General features: G+C 53.1%; 2 protein-coding genes across 3 annotated transcripts; one reads left to right on the forward strand and one right to left on the reverse strand.

The window, feature by feature from the left end:
* Positions 1 to 1074: 1074 nt before the first annotated feature.
* Positions 1075 to 4569, forward strand: EMC9 (ER membrane protein complex subunit 9). Of its 2 annotated transcripts, none has more exons than XM_077315689.1 (6): positions 1075 to 1213; positions 2347 to 2560; positions 3021 to 3097; positions 3183 to 3252; positions 3498 to 3592; positions 3981 to 4569. In XM_077315689.1, exons 1-6 carry the CDS (start codon positions 1206 to 1208, stop codon positions 4159 to 4161), a joined length of 645 nt encoding a protein of 214 aa, XP_077171804.1. In that variant the 5' UTR covers positions 1075 to 1205; the 3' UTR covers positions 4162 to 4569. The 2 variants fall into 2 exon arrangements, with proteins under 2 accessions (XP_077171804.1, XP_077171805.1); XM_077315690.1 differs by lacking the exon at positions 1075 to 1213 and adding an exon at positions 1409 to 1769.
* Positions 4566 to 12172, reverse strand: LOC143826736 (proteasome activator complex subunit 1-like). Its single transcript, XM_077315687.1, has 11 exons — positions 11870 to 12172; positions 11354 to 11386; positions 10896 to 10958; positions 10244 to 10345; positions 8129 to 8186; positions 7538 to 7635; positions 7392 to 7460; positions 6777 to 6844; positions 5714 to 5768; positions 5529 to 5615; positions 4566 to 4753 (listed from the first exon to the last, which is right to left on the reverse strand). Exons 1-11 carry the CDS (start codon positions 12155 to 12157, stop codon positions 4673 to 4675), a joined length of 1002 nt encoding a protein of 333 aa, XP_077171802.1. The 5' UTR covers positions 12158 to 12172; the 3' UTR covers positions 4566 to 4672.
* Positions 12173 to 14168: the final 1996 nt, after the last annotated feature.

The raw sequence follows: 14168 nt of genomic DNA on the forward strand, positions 1-14168 counted from the left end.
CTGATCAAAGTGACAGGAGTTCCAGAAAAGATTTCAGGAAAATAGCATCTTTCTTGGGGGGGAAAAGGCATTCAGAAATAACTACTACAATATGAGAAGATATTATCCAGCAGCCATTTTGTGGTGGCATGCAGAACCTCAAAAGTCCAATAGTGTCCACAGGTACAACAGGGGGGTTCTTTGGTGCTAAATTCCTGAGGGTTTGTTTGTTTTTTTTGCCATGTTAGGCTACTGAAACAACACCCAACGGGAGCTATGGGACCAACCTGGCTGCCTCTGTGGGATGGGGTAGCCTTAAATTCAACAGGTGCAGTTTTACCTGGCAGGCAGCTGAGAAAGACCGCTCCACCTGTTGGTACATGCAGCCAACTGGGTGACCTTGGGCCAGTCCTGGTTCTTTCAGAGCTCTTGCTGAGCAGTTCTCAGAACGCTCAGCCCCCCCTACCTGTGGTGGAGAGAGGAGGGGAACGGTGTTTGTAAGCCACTTTGGGACTCCCTTCAGGAAGTGAAAAGTGGGGTATAAAAGTAAAAACCTCTCTTATTTATGTGTTCAATTTATATACCACCTTCTCAGCCAGCTTCCTTCCCAGCAAAAAACCCTGCTGATGCTGTTAGTAAGTTTTTTTCCAGGGGGAGGGATAATATCTGCAATTTGCAATTAAAACAATATTTGCAGTTCTCTGTACTTCTGCCCTCTTTTTTTATTTATCGTCCGCCTTTCTGGCTGGGACCCAGAGGGAGAGCATGCAATCCTCAGGATTTGAGGTATAGGACCAGGTTCTCTTTCCCATCCGGCCTTCCAGCTCCTGTGCCTGGGCTAGGCTGCCTGGGAGAGGGCTCTGGAAAGGGAAAAGGCCAAGGCCATAGAGAGGGGCCGGGAAAGGGCTCTACATAGTGCTAAATTCAGAACGCCCTATCAAATTAATAGGGGCGACGCTCTAGGGCTCAACCTCTCTATGGCCGTGTTTCAAAACGCCTCTGTTTCCGGAAGTTCCGAGAAAGCGCCTCCTAGTGACGTCACGAGGCGCGGCGATGAGGGGGCGGGGCTTCAGGGGAGGCGGGGGAAACCCGGCACAATCCAGGCGGAGGGCGGCGCAGCCAATGAGGAGGACAAGCGTGGATTGGTGCGCGGCTGTCCAATCAGCGAGTTTGGGGAAGGAGGGGCGCTGTTCTAGGGGGATTTTGAGTCGCTGCCATTGGACGCCATGGAGAGGTGAGTGGATGGGGAGGGGGGAGCAGGAAGTGTGTGCAGTGACCCCCCCCTGCGGGAATCCCCTCCCCAGCTGGGAGGGTGGGGCTGGTTCCCCCCATGAGTTTCCTTCTGGGCCTTTTTTGGGGGGGAGGGGGGGTTAGAACAGTGGGGAAAAGGGCTGCTGTGGGTTCTTGCTGCCAACCTCCAGGTGTGGCCTGGAGATCTCCCGGAATCATAGTTGATTTCCAGGCGGGCGGAGACCCTGGAGACATTGGCTGCCTTGGAGAGGGGAGTCTGTCACTTTGTGCCCCAAACCTTGCCCTCCCCGGGTTCTGCTTCCCAAATCTCCAGAGATATCCCAGGCTGGAGTTGGCAAGTTGACACCTTGGAAGGCAAGGGGCCCGCCTGGTTTGCGGGGACAACCTGAATGAGAACATTTAGCACGTTTTGTTTTGATTTTTATTTGGGGAGGGAATTAGAAGTGCCCCCCCCCATTAAGTTGCATTGATTGATTGGTTGTATTTCTATACCGCCCTCCCACAAGGGTCATGAGCCAACAGCAATGAATACTTGAGCTGTGAGTGTAAGCAGAGTTTAAGTGATGATGAAAATGTTAAGGGAAAATCAAGCATGGCTTAAATGTCGCGTTCAGATTCTTACATGGCAATTGGACTTCGGCAAGTATCCAAATAAAGAGGACAAGGAAAGGGACATGGAAGGCACTGTAAACTAATTCTGGCACATCCAAAGATCTGTGAATTTTATGTCATGGGCAGAGTTGTCTGCTCATCGCATCCAGCTCTCTTCTACAGAGGTGCCCCAGTGTCATTACTCTGGCATCACATAGTAGCTCCGTAACAGATGGACAATTACAATCTCCTGCCATGCGAGAGGGAACATGGCATTAAGAAATGTAGAGCCTAACTTCAAAACAGATAAATGTAGCGAGATAGAAAGGGCAGCAATGCAGGCATGCAGATTTTGGAAGAGCAAAGAGGCTTGGCTAGGCAGTTGGGGTGGTGCTGGGGGATTTGAAGGTTTGAGGGAACTCAGAATCGGGGATGTAGTTGGAGAGGTAGAATTAGAACATTCCTGGTGGTCAGGTGGGGAGTGACAGATATCTGATGCTTGAAATGACCCCTTTTGTCTGCTAGGAAAGGGGAAATCGAGATATGTGCCCGGGCCTACGTCAAGATGTGTCTCCACGCTGCCCGCTATCCCTACGCAGCTGTGAGCGGGCTTCTCTTGGCACAGAAGCGCCGGGCGACAGGGACCGGACAAGCTGACTGCCTCTGCATTACAGACTGCATCCCCCTCTTCCACACCAACTTGTCTCTCACGGTGATGCTGGAAGTGGCCCTGAACCAGGTGGGAGCAAAGGGAGGCGTGGGGCAAGGTGGCCTGTTGGACCCCAAGGGACTGGGCTGCTTTTCTCATGCGAAGTTTGGAGGGTCATACATGGACGTGCTTGAAGTGCAAGCACAGGGTTAGGCGCCCACTAGGAGCCTGTCAGCCCTTCCCCTTTCCTGTTGCCCACGTGTGATGTTAGAAAGTAGGTGGGGCCAAGTGGGGTTTTCACGCTATCGGAAACATGATTGGCTGTGCAGAATTTTTTAATCATTGCTTTGGCAGCAGCGGCCACCACGGCTCAAAGGTCTTCACTGGCAGCCATTTTGTGACTGGCTCCACCTTATGCAGCAGCCATTTTGTGGCTGCACCCGCCGCACTAGGCCAGAACATGCAAGATACCTGTGGGTTCCGAAAGGTTGGGGACCACTGAGATACATGCAAAGCACCATGTAGAGATATCCGCATCTGTTTTTGGCAGATTGATATCTGGAGCGCCGAGTCAGATTTGCTCCTTGCCGGCTTCTACCAGGCCAATTCCGGGACTGATGACAAAAGGTATTTTGGGTAGAGTCGGACATTGGTTATCCAGTTGGGAGGGATCTCTCCTGTCCCTGACTCTTCCTTTCTCTGCTCCCTGCAGCCCTTCCCCCCTTGCGCAAAAGACCGCCGGACGCATAGCGGAATTGTACGGCGATGCGGTGCTGATAATGGTGAGCATGGCACCCTGGGTCACATTGGCGCTAGACACAGGGTTCGTGGGAGAGATCTTTCTAGAAGCTACTGGACTGATAATTGTAATTTTGGGGGATTTTATTATTGTTTTATTGTTAACTACTGCAAGCCTCAGGAGAGTCAGTCTGTGAGACATGGAGGAGCAAGAGATGTCACCTTCCCAGCCCAGGAACCAAACCACCTAACCCATCCTTCTTTTCTTTCACATCAATTTCTTCTCCAGCTGGATAACCACAAGTTTACAAACAATCCCCGGGTACCTCCGATAATCGTGTTGGAACAGAAAGATCGGCAGTGGGTCCCCAAAGACAAAAATCTGTGAGTTGCCAAGATCTGTGGCAGGGGTCCCAAAAACGTCTCTAGCCTGTGGGCAACCTGGAATTTTGAGACAGGTGGTGGGTGGATCACAAAATGGCTGCCTCTGGGGCAGAGCCCTCCACAAACTGTCAGGGCGTGAGGTGACGTGCAACTTAATAATAATATTTCAGGCAACATTTTTGTAACTTAAAAAAGAAATTACCCACTGAGGCCTCCTTAATTGTATTTGTTTCAGGTGTGTGGTTTTAATGGTTTTAAAATGTGGGTTTGTTGTGTCCATTTCAGTTTGTTAGCCACCTGCGTGGTCCTGGTGAGGGCAGAAGAGCAGGGTGCCAGTTTTGTGAATAAATAAACCGCCTTCCCCCCCCATCCCTCTGGTCTTTTTCAGGATCATGTGGCGAGACTGGGAATCTTCTCGCCACATCTGCAAATCCCTCCTCGAAGCCAAAGCTTACTCCCAGTTGGTCGACTTCGATGTCCACCTGGATGACATCAGAGAGGACTGGACCAATCAGCAGCTCAACACAGAAATTGCCCAGCTGGTGTCGGTGGCCAATGGCAGTGCCTGAGGGATTGTGATTGGTCAGCAGGAGCCAAGACTACACAGGAGGGCAAGAAAAGGGGCAGAGACTCGTTTTGGGTGGCCCCAGTTGTTCCCGTCCACCATAGAAAAAAGATCGATGGCCAGGTGGACAGATATGAAGAGCAGCTGTAGCTTTCAAGCCAGCCGATTTTGTTTCCCTCCCGCAGAAAAGGACATCCCCGAAATATTCACTGAATGCAAACGCATCCATAAAGGGGAGTCTAGCGATGAAAATGTTAACGTTTTGACAACGCCCCAGCGCTATATTTCCAGCTGATCTTTCAAAAAATATATATATTTATGCGGTGCTTCTAGGCAGGCAATTGCCTGACTTGGTTTTTGATGCACTTTTTCAGGGTTCTAATTTAAAATAAAATAAAGATTCTTGGCGAAATTTAAAATCTATTTATTCGTAAGCGGAAAGGATTTTTGCCTGGCAAAGAACAGGATGCTTCCACCCTCGGGCGGGTCTTCCACCACAGACTCCAGCAGGTTGCTTAGTAGATCATGCCTTTGTTTTCGTCTCTTGGCTTTTTAATCTTCTCAAAGTTCTTCAGGACGATGTCATAGACTACAGCCTGGGGAGGGAGGGGAGGAAAAAGGAGAAGTGGGAGCTGACGTGTGGGGAGGGCCCCGCAGCCGACTGAGCAGAAAATACCTGGTGCAGAAACAAATTCGGCTGGCAGAACAAGGGCAGGATGACAGGATACAACCCTGTAGTGCTGTGTCAAGGACTGTCACAACTAGGGCTTGGGAAATGATTGAACATTGGGGACTTCAGTCAGGTATAATTTCAGCAGTGGAACAGACTGACTCAGGAGGTGGTGAATTCCCCCCCTTGCTGGTGTCCTTTAAGCAGCAGATGGGCAGATCCTTCTCCTGGATGCTTGAGGCTGATCCCGCATTGATTAGTGAGGGGGTTGGACTAGATGGCCCAGATGGTCCCTTCCCACTCTAGGATTCTATAATGCCAAAGAGTTCATCTTGCAAAACAGCCGTTTTTGGCCGGGGGAACTGATCTCTGGAGCCCGGAGAACAGCTATAATTCCAGATCTCCTGCCATCATCTGGAGGTTGGTAACCCTAATTGTTTCTAGGGCACAGTGCCAGGGTCCAGACCAGGGTTAAACCCTGGGGTTCCTTGACAGCCCTGGAAGGGTTTTCCAAATGGGAGTTAGTGCGTTTAAATACATTTTTAAAACTTGTTTAATATTTATGGGGTGATACAATCACACATGGTCATGTCAACCTGCTCCACCCTCCCAAAATGGCCAATGATGGGCCTGGAACTCTTGAATCAACCACGGACACACTCCTGCCCCCTCCCCAGCCCCCTCCGCAGTGCACCACTCACGTAAATATTCCGCAGTTCGTTGATCATGAATCGGATTTCGGCATATTCCGCCTCATCGATTTCGTGAACCAGTTGCCGGAAGTCACCCTGCGGGTTGGATGGGCAAAGAAGAAAACGGTTACGGAGAGATCTGTGTCAAGCCAGTTCCTGCAGAGGTTCCAGAACCCAGCAGGGATGGAGCTTACCACGTGGGGACTCTTGGCTGCTTTGGAGACCGCATCGCCCCGCTCAGAATAATACCTGGAAACAAACAGAGGAGGGCTCAGAACTCAAACAGGGATGCCCGGTGCGTGGAAAACGGTCCCGTTTTGGCCTCGAGTGTTTACCAAGTCTGGGACCAAGAATTCTGCTCAGTTTGGTCCTGCCTGCGTTTCTCTAAACGGAGAGCCACGGCCACCGATTTATAACTCAAGCCTTTCTCCCTCAAGGACTTCGGGCTTCTCTCCCCCATTTTACTTTCACAGCAACAACCCTGCGGGGTAGGCTGGCCGGGGAGCGTGGGACTCCATTTGGAGTCCTCACTGAAGAGAAAAACGGACGCATTGAACGCATTGAGTAAGGCAAGTACATAACCCCAGAGCGGCGGAGAAGGCCTTGAGTCCCCCTGTTCCCAGACTCCTGGGCCAGAAGGGGGCCCTGTCCGAGTCCTGTCAGGTAGGTTGCTGCTCAAGGTTCTTCCCGAAAAGAAAAGAAAGCTGCTGGCAACCATGAACAGCAGCCAAGGTGCAATCCTGACGCAACGGAGGGCAATTGTCACACAATATCCTTTGCGCGCTGGAGATCTAATCAGTGTGGGAGTCCGCCTCGCAGATCTCTTTATGGCAGGGCAGGGACCCACTGGGGGCATTGCGACAGACTTAAGAGTGTGTGTGTGTCTGGGGGGGGGGGGAAGGCTCCGTGCTGAAGGAACAAGTTTATTCAGGCAGATCATCATAGAATCATAGAGCCGGAACGGACATCCAGGGTCATCTAGTCCAACCCCCTGCACAATGCATCCTTCCCCCAGGTTGTGCCTGATGCTGATATTTTGAGAAGGGAGACTAGAGCTCCCCCTATCACAAAACCCATGGGACTATGGGAAAGCTGCCTCCCAGACCCCTCCAAAACCACGGGCAGGCCTGGAAAACTGGACCACGACATGCATTAGCCTGCATTCTGAACACCCCCGGGTTCTCCTCCGTAGGAGCGGAGGAGAGGGAGCCAAGTCAAGGGCAACAGTGGCCCCCCCACGCCTGGGCAGAGACTCACTTGGCAATGTGTGTTTGGAATCCTTCCAGCTTCGTTCGAGCCGAGGTCAGCAACTCGTACACTTTTTCCTGGGGCAGGAGAAAGACAAAGAAAGGGTCACGGAGGGAGAGGGGGGATAGGAGGTCAGCAGAGAGCGGGGGGGATTCCAACCCCCACAAAGAAAATGGAGGGGTGCATCTCCACAATAGCAGTTGTGAAACCTGTGCTTTTAATTGCAGGTGCCGGAGGGCTGGTTACTCACATGGTGCCCGCTGAGCTTTTCAGAAAGTGGGGGTGAGGGCCCATTTATATTTAATTTTCTTTATTTTTTAATTTAGGCTGATGGGCCGCCCCTCTCCAAATGCTCTCGGGGCAGCTCACAACAGCTGGTCTTGTTCCTTGCACCCACTACCACCCCTCAAAATTCCATAGGCTCAAAAAAGGCCGGGGACCCTCCATGATGCACCCTGCAGCTGCTCAGGGACTCTCCAGTTGACGACACGTCCATGCAAGGGCCTATATCGTGTTTTCGAAACGGCATTCCACTGCCGAGCGTAGGAGGTCCCTTGTTAACGCCACAACCCAGCATGTTATATATGGGTGTGGGCGGTCAGGTGTGCTGAGCCAGGAACTCACCTGGACCGCCACCCCAAAATTATTGCCATCTTCAATCCGCGGAACCTGGAGCTGCAGCCACAGAGAGATCTAAAGGAAGAGAACTCAAGGTTAACCTGTCACCGTGGGAGCTGGCGCATGCGTCATGCCCTCCCCTAGCTCCTTACCAAATTCATTTTCTCCTTGGTGCCCTGGATCTCCGGCTTGACGCGGTTCAGGAGGGCTGTGATCTTCTCGTTGTGGGCTACGGGGCCGCAGGGGGGTGCTGGCAAAGACAGGGGAGAGGAGGGCTCCTATCAATGGCCACCAGCCATGAGGACTCCAAGGAATCTCCACATTTCTGAAGAAGTTCATTTCTGAATCCCGGTGCCAGGAGAAAAAACCAGGGGAAGGCCTCCCTGCCCTGGGGTTGTCCCTCCACAGGAACGGGTTGGCCATTGTGTGGGACAGGAAACGGGACTAGATGGACCCCTGGTCCACGGGAGAGGGCTGTGCAGATTTTTCTTGGCAGGAGCTGCCACCACAGCACAAGAATCTTCCCAGTGTGGCTGAAGGTGAGCTGAAGCTGCCATTTTGTGTCTGGCCCCTCGTTCTCTAGCAGCCATTTTGTGGCACTGTGTCGGATTGGCAGGCTCAGAAAGTGCGCGCCTCATCGGAGATGGGGGTCCATCTTCTGCCTGCCACAGCTGTGGGTGTTAAACCCCCCAAATGCCTCTCCTTCCAGGCCTCCATCTCAATCCCAAGCCCTCCCTCCGCACCTTTATCATCGTCGTCCGATTTCTTGCCATCCTTTTCTTTCTTCCCATCCTCTTCCTTCTGCACCAAAAAAAGAGTCACAAAGGCACTCATGAGCTGCCAAGTCCCACATCCGTATATTAATGCCTCTCTTGGTGAAACTCAACAGCCAGGCAAGGGGCTTATCCCATAATCAGAATCAGCCTTCCATTCCTCCTTATCATCCTGCCCCACGTTGGAGGTCCTCCAAGCGATGCGTGAGGCTCATCCTCCATTTCACCCCCTCAACCAGGAGGTCCCTCCAAACCACAAATTCCACCCTTCACAGGCTCCGTCCCCAAATTTGCCTCAAGTTCTTCCCCTAATGGCATTTTTTTCCTCCTTTGGTTGGCAGGAAGGGCCACAAATTTGGAGCATGGAGGAGAAATCTGACCGTGGCTTCCAAGAAGACACCCCCCTCCCCTCCCTCAGACGATTGGAAGGCACAAAACGAAACACAGGCACAGAGGGAGAAAGAGTGAAGCCCATAATCTCCCCTCAAACACAACCAAACCGTGAGCGCCTCTGCTCCTCCACCCTGGAGAAAGAAAATCAAATTAAAAATAATCGCAGGGAGAGATCAGACTCTTTCTGCTCTGCACGGAGAAACAGGAACGGTGGGAAAATATGGGTGAAAGAGACGCCCACACCCCACAGCTCCTGGCATTTACTGGTGGGGCAGGGAAAGCCCCATTAAGGGCCATTGCTCCAGAGCGGAGCTTAGGGCTCCAGGCAGAACAAAGCCCTCAATTAGAAGAGGGAGGGGCACAGCTGAGATCAGCCTTCTTGCCCCAGCCGGAGTAACGCAGTTGTGTCAGTGGCTGGATCCGGTTCTGCCTCTGCCACAGGCTCACGGTTTGGCCTTGGGCATGTCTTCCCTTTCACAGCTCAACCTGGGAATCGCTTTGAGGGCCACGGGGATCAACTGGTAATCCTTTCTTTCTGCTCCTCCTAAACCCATGCCTCGCCCAAGTAGCCCGGGCAAACCCAATCCCAACAGGTCTCAGAAGCTACGCAGGGTCAGCCCTGGCTAGCACTGGGAAGGGCGACCTCCAAGGAATGACGCCGGGGGCAGGCGATGGCCAACCGCCCCCGGATGTCTCTTGCCTGGCAGCCAGAGAATCTCGGATCTCCAGGCTACATAACACACACATGCCATACAATAAATAAACGAGTAATAGCCTAACAAGGCGGCCGAGCTGGTCGAAGGATTCCCAATGAGCTTCCAGAGAGGAATAAAGGACTTGGCCCCGGGTCTCCCCACCCAGCGTGAACTTTCTGGAAGAGCTGGTGCACAGCCATTGACTTGTGCAGGGTTGAATCTCACCCACCTCTCCCAAGAGCTGTTTTTCCCTGGCACAAGCAACTTCCATTTGCCACTCTCAGGGGTGGCTCCCTGTGCCGTGGAAAAGCATCAGATCTACGTCCTCCAACCCTGTGTATTTAAGACACCCATGTGCCACTCTTTCATCCAAAGAAATAACTGAGTCCCTCGGGCGGTTTCCCGCAACCAAAAGGCGTCCAAAGACGAAGCTACAAATCAGCCTTTCACCGCAAGCCAACATTAAACAACACGAAAAGCCAGCCTCTCCAGAAGCTGGCAGCCAATATTCAGAGTCACCATATAAAAAGCAGCAACCAAGCCAGTAAGGGAAAGGAAGCACGGTGTAGTGGTAAGAATGGTGAACTAGAATACGAGAGACCTGGGTACGAATCCCCACTGGAGCCTTGGAAGCCAGCTAGGGGACAAAATCTCGGCCTAACCTACCTCGCAGGGATGTTGGGAGGAAAAATGGAGAAAGAAGCTGTTTTGGATGCCCATTAGGGGAAAGGCAGGGTATGAACAACTGAAATTGAAAGGGAAACAAGCTCCTTCCCCCCCAAAAAAGGGAAAGGTCACAAGAAAATAGAAACAACCAATAATCAATTCTGCCACACAGAGGGGAGAACCTCCAAGATTTACTAGGAAGAAGGGATGAGGGTGCAAGGAGCTGCCCCCCACCGGTCTGAGGGACTCCCCCAAGTTAAGTTGCTCCTTCTCAGAGGTGACATATGAGCACAGTTTAGAACCACGTGTTCCCCTACCCCCAACGACTCACTTCCTTTTTCTTCCGGCGTTCCTCGTCTTTCTTGGGGTCCGGCACAGGGATGTCCAGCTCAGCGCGGAGAGAAATGAGGTCCGAGACATTCAGTTCGGGGTCCTGGGAGGAGGAGGAGGAGGAGGAGGAGGAAGACAGTGAGCCCCACTGGCCGCTGCCCCATCTGGCTTCCCTTCCCTTTTTTTGACATGTGTATGCTCTCTGCGGCAGAGACCCCATCCCTCCCACGGTCACAGTGGCACCCAAGGCTGCCCATCACCCGCTCAATCCCACTGGTGACAAAGAAGCTACTGGGATATAAACCTCTGGCTTTCAAGTTCACACCGAATTTGCGACACCCCGATAGCACACCCCAAGCCCACTCCTTCCAGGGATTTCCCAAACTGAAGCTGGCAATCCTAAATCCTACCCCTCCCCAAAACCCACAGGAATTTTCTAACTCAGAGCTGGCAAAATGACCACCCCACAGCGATATTCCCCTTTCCTTGTACTCATGGTGTCCTGGTCTTGCCCCTTATGTTGACAGATCTTCATATTTTACAGATGTTCAAATACACTGAGGGCCACAAGGTCCTGTCTCCCCCCCCCCCCCCTTCCCCAGCCTCCTTTAAAAGCTCGCGGCTGAGATCTGCACCCAAACACCCACGGTCACCTTCAAAAAATTACTGAGTTCCACAATCTTTTCTGGGAAACGCTGGGAAACTAGTTCTTCAGCCTGGAGAGGCAGGGAGAGAAGGGGGGGGGGGAGAGAACATCCTGGTTAGGACTCCATAAAGGCAAACAAAAAGCAATACCAAAGTATTCTTCAAAATAGATGCAAATTCCCCTTGTTCAAGCGAAGTTTCCAAAAAAAGAAAGTATTATGCCAGTTACGCCTAAAATCTTTGCAAATAAGTTTTGGCCTGGGGTTGTGCCGAGAAATACACTCTGCACATGCCCAGAGGCACGCCTGTTCTCCTTAATTCCTGGGTTTGAAGCTAAAACTGGAGCACTAGGAATTAGTGGTGGTCCCAAGTCCCCCTGCTTTTCCGCCCGGGGCCCGAGAATTTGTTTTGGCGAGACCCTCCCCTAACGCCCAACCTCCAGGAGAGGGGAGTGGTGTGGCCTCACCTGGGCGCAGAGGTTCTTCCTGAAGGATTCCACCTGCGGAGCGAAGGAGCCGCAGAAAGAGAAACATGAAACTCCGGACATGCAAAAGTTGCACCGGAGCGGACAATCGCGCGCCCGGGCCAGGCGCCAGCCGCCCCCTCCGTGTCACCCGAGCCGCCGCACACCTGTTGCGCGCACCGCTTGGCCGGCCGCCGGACGGGCCACGAAGGGGGCCAAGCCTGAGCCCCCCCACGCCCCATAGCTGGGGGGGGGGAGAGCAAGAAAACCACCTTCCCTGGGCCAGGCAGGCGCCACCTTGACGCCCCCAACCCAACTCTGCATCCCACGCGGGGACTTTCCGGGCAGACGACCTCTGCCCTGCTATGCAGCCATCCAACAGATGAAGCTCCCCGTGGGGGGGGGAGCGCGTGCCTGGAGCCTCACCTGTCGCACCGCTGCCTGTCCCCCCGCGGTAGCGCTGCGCCCTGCGGAGAGCGGCCCCTCTCCCCCCCCCCCAGCCCACCTCCCGGGCCTCACCTGCGCCTCGCACTCGGGGGAGATGCGCAAGGTGTCGCCCATGGTCGCGGCTCCCGGGCTGCAGCGCAGAGCACAAGCGGGCCCGCCACGCCTCGAAGCGAAAACGAAAGGAAAGGGGAGGAGAGACGCGGGACTTCCCGCGGGGGGCGGGCAGGCGAGAGGAGGCAGGCCGCCATCCGAAAGGGGCAGCAGCGGCCGAAGACAAGCAGTGGCAGGCAGGCGCCTGTGCCCCTCCTCAAAGGCGCTGAAAGCGGGCAATTCTTCACCCACCCTTCGAGAAGGACGCATCCTCGTTGCCTCCCTTTCCGCACAACGCCCCTGCAGGGTGGGCTAAGCGTCGAGGATCTGGCTGAAACCCGCGCAGCGGGTTTCATGGGGGGGAGGGGGCGGTATGAACGAGGGTGGCCAGCCTCCAGGGGGCGGCGTGAGATCTCCCGGAATGGCCACTGGCCTCCAGGTGAAACAGATCAGCTCCCCCTGGTGAAAAGGGCTGCTTTGGAAGGCGTCTTCTATGGCCCTGTACCCCCACTGAGCTCCCTCCCCCTCCATAGAATCATCAGAGAATAATAGAGGGACCTCCTGGGTCATCTGGTCCAACCCCCCTGCACTATGCAGGACACTCCCATCCCAATCCTCCCCAGGCTTCACCCCCAAATCTCCAGAATTTCAGTCTAGAGCTTGCATTTCTAGTTTGAACCCAGCTCTCCCTTGTGTGTGTGGATGTGGGGGGGAATTTGAACCCAGCTCTCCCTCGCGAAAGGGCAGAGGGCAGAGGTGGTGTCCTGCCAGAACCTAGATGCAGAGGGCTGAGCTTGCAGGGAGGGACTCATTCCAGACTATTAGCCTGAAATACCACCTGTGAAGGGGACAGGTTTCCTCCCAAGATGCTGTTGCCAGGAATGCCACACAGGATTCAGGTGCAGTCAGTTCCAGAGTCTTTGGTCGGCCTCAGAACTGTGGAAGAGACACAGGTCTCCTCAACCCCAACAGGTCATCCCTGGTTTCCAGCCAAGACGAGCTTTCCTCTTTGCAGCAGATGAACCTGTAGCTTTGTAAGAACGATTCAGGACGGCCAGTGGGCAATGGCTGATGATGGAGGTGCACTCTGTGCAAGCTCGAGGGCATTGTTGTGACACCACTTCACTTGACCCGCTGGTGGCACTCTGTAAAGGAAGGGGCCTGGCGCATGGGCTCCAAGTGATCCCCTCTCTGGCTCAGGCGTGAGGCCTGTTCCGTGGCTTGTGCCCCTCAAAGTCGCTGATCCTACTTTGGGGGATTGAAAAACAAGAATATCCAAGCAAAACCACAAGGATCTATGAGATACGCAAGTAGTACTGTCTGCTCCACTCAGCTCTGGTCCGTAAACTTCTTGTCATAATGCACATTCTTGGAGATGAACAGTAGGTTCATGCTGCCATTTTACTTGCAGAGTTATATTTCGTTTAGGAGACAACCAGAGTCCCCAACCCTTTTTGAGCCTGCGGGCACCTTTGGAATTCTGACAGTGTGGTGGATGCAGCCACAAAATGGCTGCCACAGAAGGCGGGGCCAGCCACAAAATGGCTGCCACAACTTGCCTTTAGTCACCCCAAGAAGATCCTTGTACTGAGGAGGAACTGCTGCTACCAAAGCAACGTTATCAAAACTCTGCACAGCCCATCAAGCTGATCCTTTTGCTGAACAAAAGCTTGGCCACTTTCTAAAATCACTTAGTTGGCATCAGAGTGTTGTAATGGCACCCCTGGCATGGGCACCATTGTTGGGGACCCCTGCAGTACTGGATAAATTCAAAGCCCTGCGTGGTCATTTTGCTGACTGGGTCAGTTCCTCTCAACCTAATCTTCCTTACAAGATGGTGGTTGAGGGGGTACGCCTCAGAAAGGATATTTAGTAGGACTTTTAACCTTTCTTGTGCTTTACCCCCCCACCTCCCCAAGAAAACAGGTAGCCCAGTAATGAATATCAAGACCCCTGGGCAAGTGGTAAAAGACAGAAGAAAGACCAGAAACAGGAGTATTTAAAACATGAATCATCCACCACGCAAAACTATACAAGGCTTTCCCCTTAGAAACCCAGGGAAGGTTCTAGATTAGAAAATTAACAGACTGGAGCCAGTCTGCGTCAGCTTTTGAGTCGACGGCCACAGCATGGACGGCACAACTCCAGCATGGCTGCTGTAAAAGGCAGAACCAACTAGAAAATGCCAGGGAATAAGGTGAAGCAGTTTTGGCCTGAAGCGGCAGAAGAAATTCAGAGTCCGACAAAATTCAAGGCCGAAGATTTCGGGTGCACATGTGCT

The sequence above is a fragment of the Paroedura picta genome, chromosome 16 (assembly GCF_049243985.1).
Source record: "Paroedura picta isolate Pp20150507F chromosome 16, Ppicta_v3.0, whole genome shotgun sequence".
NCBI classification, from domain to species: Eukaryota; Metazoa; Chordata; class Lepidosauria; order Squamata; family Gekkonidae; genus Paroedura; species Paroedura picta.

What these genes read in the sequence shown, in the direction of transcription:
- LOC143826736 (XM_077315687.1), bottom strand. Translation starts at nt 12,157, where the DNA reads ATGCGTCCTTCTCGAAGGGTGGGTGAAGAATTGCCCGCTTTCAGCGCC. An exon ending in TTCCAAACACACATTGCCAA is followed by an intron (nt 5,769 to 6,776) that starts GTGAGTCTCTGC and finishes GTTTGTTTCCAG; the next exon opens with GTATTATTCTGAGCGGGGCG. An exon ending in ACGAACTGCGGAATATTTAC is followed by an intron (nt 4,754 to 5,528) that starts GTGAGTGGTGCA and finishes CTCCCTCCCCAG; the next exon opens with GCTGTAGTCTATGACATCGT.
- EMC9 (XM_077315689.1), top strand. An exon ending in GCGATGCGGTGCTGATAATG is followed by an intron (nt 3,253 to 3,497) that starts GTGAGCATGGCA and finishes TTTCTTCTCCAG; the next exon opens with CTGGATAACCACAAGTTTAC. An exon ending in GTCCCCAAAGACAAAAATCT is followed by an intron (nt 3,593 to 3,980) that starts GTGAGTTGCCAA and finishes GGTCTTTTTCAG; the next exon opens with GATCATGTGGCGAGACTGGG.